Source organism: Vigna radiata, chromosome 1, assembly GCF_000741045.1.
Source record: "Vigna radiata var. radiata cultivar VC1973A chromosome 1, Vradiata_ver6, whole genome shotgun sequence".
Classification (NCBI taxonomy): Eukaryota; Viridiplantae; Streptophyta; class Magnoliopsida; order Fabales; family Fabaceae; genus Vigna; species Vigna radiata.
In genome coordinates this window covers 7851640-7856495 of record NC_028351.1, presented here as the reverse complement: position 1 = coordinate 7856495, position 4856 = coordinate 7851640, and the positions used below count along the sequence as shown (strand labels likewise).

General features: G+C 28.9%; 1 protein-coding gene across 1 annotated transcript; it reads right to left on the bottom strand.

The window, feature by feature from the left end:
* Nucleotides 1-3071: 3071 nt before the first annotated feature.
* Nucleotides 3072-4061, bottom strand: LOC106756673 (thaumatin-like protein). Its single transcript, XM_014639191.1, has 2 exons — nt 4004-4061; nt 3072-3715 (listed from the first exon to the last, which is right to left on the bottom strand). Exons 1-2 carry the CDS (start codon nt 4059-4061, stop codon nt 3072-3074), a joined length of 702 nt encoding a protein of 233 aa, XP_014494677.1.
* Nucleotides 4062-4856: the final 795 nt, after the last annotated feature.

The following is a 4856-nucleotide window of genomic DNA, read 5'->3' as shown; positions in this document are numbered from 1 at the left end:
AAATTGGATTTTGGGGGTTTCCTATAATTGTGTTCTTCCCCAATCTTGCAGATCTGTAAACCAGGATTAATCTTTCAAACAACAATATTCTTAATTTAATTTTGAAAACCTTAATTTAATTTTGAAAAGAATAACCCTAATATCAAAAAAAGAATTCCAAAAATAATAATTCCACTTCACTACACCTTAAGGACCCCATGTCTGATCATAAATGACATTTCTCTCTCTAAATGGACAGCTGGACAGTGAGCCGTTAACTATTTAGACGCCGTTTCAGAAAAGGACCAAATTGAACAGATTTTACAACCTTTAGGACCAAATTGAACAAAAAAAATAAATGAGGACCAAAATGAACAAACCAAACAAAAATAGGGACCAAAATAGCTATTAAGCCTAAAAAAAATTACGAGAGTCTCTAAAATTAAAATAAAATAAAAAATTAACTCATTTTAATGATATAATTATTTAAATTAATAATATATTAGATTGATGTTTTTTTTTCATAGATGGGAAAGTATGTCTGTTTTTGAAAAGAATGGGTGTGGACATAAACAATTTGATTGGAGAAATTATCAATGGAAACGAGTATATTTCCTATCATTTATGATACTATACTATGTTTTATTTAAGTTTAACTGGAAATTTTTTTCATTAATAAAAAAATAATGCTCTTATTTTTCTTACAATTCATCTCTACCTTATTGTTCTTATATTCTTCCCATACTCCTATATATATTTAAATTTAATCCATAGTATACTTTTTAAAGTTTTACACATTCTAGTTTTTTTATTTTAACATTATTTAGTTTTCATTTTATATATACTATTCTATTTCTTTTTAGTTTTATACACATAATTGTTAATCATTTTAATATATACAAACTAAATTAAATTAGTGCGTAACTGTACAAAATATTAAAATAAAAATAAATTAATTTAATGAATAAAATTTAAACTAAAATTTATTAAATATAGAAGCTAAAACAGTATCCATACGTTATACTTATTAAAAGTCATACAAGTGTTTGCATTTTTTATTGTTATTAAATATTTATAGAAAGAAAGAAAATATATATTTAAATATAATATTTTCTCTCTCCAAAGTTATAGTTAGTTTTGAAAGTTGTAATCTTTTAATTGTACTGTTGTTTGTATTTGCTAAAACATTAAATTTTACAACCAGCTTCTGATAAATGATTAAATAGGAGCATTTTAATTGGTTTTACAATTAATTATATTTTTAGTGCCTCACGAAATTTATTATTATATAAAATGTGAATACATTTTATTTTCAAACTCTCATCTCATAATAATAGATATAATTTTTTAATTTTAAGTTAAGACTTTCCCTGTGTGAAGTTTGAGTTGTCCAGAGCCTTTAACACTTCTTTCAATATCTATCAAAAACTACATTTAACACTTTAAAAATATTTAATATAATCAAATTAAAAATTCATATTTTTTTATTTTCAAAAAAAATTAAAATTTAAGATACAAATGAAATACTAAATTATATTTTTGTATATAATAAATACACTAAGTCTAAACCAGTTTGAAAAACCAATAGACCAATATGTAAAATTAACCGTGTCTATCTTTCACCTGCATCCAACTTAAATGTTTATTTATTAGAACAAATATAAATATAATATATAGTTTGATATGATATAAATTCAATCTCATTGTTAACTCCTTTCCTGCCTCGACTTTGTGCTTGTCGTTATCTTTCAAATCTCTAGCTCTATTAGTCTTTAAATTCTTAATTCTTATGTTGATCAAGCTTTGCATATAAGAAATATGTAATAAAATAATCCACATCATTGTGTTCATTGTACACCACTATTAACCATTTACAGACAATTAACTTTGTTATACATTTTCAGAAAGAATGATCCAAATGAAACTATTTAAAATCTGATGACCGATTTGAGATTTCAGTATAAATATGAAAAGTATTCGAAAGTTTTAACCTAAAAAAACAAAGTAAATAACTAGAGTGAATAAATAAATGTATATAAAAATTTTGATTTTGAAATAATATGACATCTATAGTTAAAATTTATAAAATAGTATATAACATGTGATCATCATAATTTCTTTTAGTTTATAAATGTAATAATTACAAATGAGAAGTGATCATAAAAAATACCTAAATATTATATATATATATATATATATATATATATATATATATATATTAATTAGTGTGATAAACAAACAAACTCATACGAATGTAATTATTATGTAATGTAATGGATGACAATTGTTATTCATTATCGTATTATAACTAGTTGTGAAATGATAATAATTGTATTGAATCAAATACTTTACACCTTTCTTGTTTTATATACTAATTACAATTGTTGTCCGTTTTTTACAGAAATTAAAAATTTTTACACCAAATCTTGATAAGTTCATTAAGTATTTAAGAATAGCTTATGCAAAATACACAACACATATGTACAATAGAATTTAGCACATTTTGTTGGAAGTCCCACATCGACTAGAAATAAGGACAATTTATAATATATAAGTGGAGTGTAGACCTCACCTTAGAAGCCGGTTTTGTGAGGTTGAGTTAGGCCTAAAACCCATTTCTAACACATTTACTTGTTGTAAGGATAACATATAGATGTTGATTTTGTGTTGAAATTGTCTAATTCTGTGCAGATTTAGTATTTAGGCAAAAACAAAAACAAAAATTATTCAAAAAAAACTTCAATTATGACCAAAATCGAAGCATAAAAAGGATTATTAAACTTTGGTTTTGGTAATAATTGAAGTCTAATACCTTAAAATTCTATACAAACGAATTATAATTACATATCAACAAATTACACTTATGCAACAAAGTACGTATCAAATATGAAAAACACCATTTAATTTTAATGTTCTCTCTTCTTTAGAGTTTAATATGATATTTAGATTTTTTTTAAGTTATTTATAGATCTAATGATTTTGGAGTATTGGTTTTATAATGTATTTTGCTTATTCTTTTTTTTTTTTTAATTTCTAAACTCATTGTGTCCAAAATGATTTATATGTTGATACCAAGGTTCACTTTCATTTTTTTAAGGACAAAAAGTGACCACATATTCAACATCGACACAAGGAACAAAACTAGAAGGGGTTTTATCAAAGGTATAGGTATAAGCTTTAGGACAATATTTCTTGAAGAGTCTAGAATATTTGTTGGGCCCACACGTTTTTGCGTTTCCACATGGACTCTTGCACGCCACCACACTCTTATTGTCCGCTGAGCGCACCTGCAAGGCGGCGGGGCACACGGTGTTGAGGTCTTTCGTACAGCCCATAATTCCACACGTAGAATCATCTGGGCCTATGAATGATTTTATGGTGATGGGGACGTTGTAGCCATCCACGAAACTCACATTGTAGAATTGTTTATCATTTTGTATAGAAAGGCTGACAATGGTGGTTGGCGGGACACCGCTAAGCCTGTTGCAGTGGAGGCCGCTGCCACAGTCTCCCGTTATACATTTGCCACTGCCCGCGGCATCAAAATTGCAGCCTAAGTGGCCCCAAATACGGCCTGACCAGAGCCCGGTATAATCAATCCAATGTTGCGAGTGAGGCGGGAGGAAAAAGCCCCCACGGGCCACGACAGGGTATTGTGGACTAGAATGAATCCCGGGCCAGACTGGGTAGGAACAATTGTTGACAAATTTTATCCCTGAAGCCCAAGGTTTGGGCACTGTTAAAAAGAAGAAACAAGATTGTAAGTTCAGTTACAATGTTAGCGGATTTGTTAAAGGAAAATGATATGATTTTTCTAATAATTTTTTTATGGGATTTAAAATATGTCAATATAAAAACAAACAAATAATAATAAATTAGAAAAGAAAAATATAACTGTTGTATTAAAAAAAATTATTAAAAGCATATGATTTTCATTGGATGAGTGTGTGAGGAAAATGATAAAAATTGGGAAAAGTTTTGTATGGGTTTGAATCTGTAATGAAAATTATTAGAGAGAAAATACCTGAAATTTGGAAGAGAAGAAAGAGAGCTAAGAAAATAGTGAAGAAGGATCTCAACATAATGAAGAGTTAATGTGATTATTTTGTGTTTGCTAACTCTTCTTTGGGTGAAGAATAAATTTGTTGCTTTGGGTGTGTGTATATATATATATATATAAGGGTTAAATATGTTTTTCGTCCCTCAACTATTGGCCGTTTTTGTGTTTCGTCCCTCTTTCAAAGTATGGTACAAATTAGTCCTCAAACTTTCTGAAACGTTGGTTTTAGTCCTCCAAAACTAACAGAGTTAAAAATCTGCTGATGTGTCTAACGTCTCTATCCACGGGTGTTAACGTTGTGATTTGTATCTCTTGACACGTGTGATGGGTTGACATGTGTTAAGTGATCTGTGGATGAAACTGCTACCTTTTTAACTTAGAATGAAATTGGTACTGGTACTCAAAATCAGTTAGGGTTCGTGTTGGTGTTGATGTGCTTTGTTTCCATTTGGTTCGTGGTTGAGCTTCGCGTGCATTAGGGTTCATGCGTTCGTTCTTTGCGTTTGGTTCGTGAAAGAAAGAAACTTCTCTGTGGTTCGTTGAGGTGGTTCGTGAAAGAAAGGGATTTCTTTGTGGTTCATTGAGGTGGTTCGTTGAAGAAGAAAGGCGATTCTCTGTGGTTTGTTGAGCAAGGTAATTTTTTAGTTTTAGTTTAATTTGTTTTCTCTGTGATTGTTTGAAGAAGAAAAGCAATTGTGTGTGTAATGTGCATTGTGTTGTGCATTGTCAGCCTAATGTGGGAAGTTTTCATTTGACCATGTAGGAAAAATGGTTTTTGACGTGTGTTTGTATCATATGGGGAAGTTCATGAACAAGA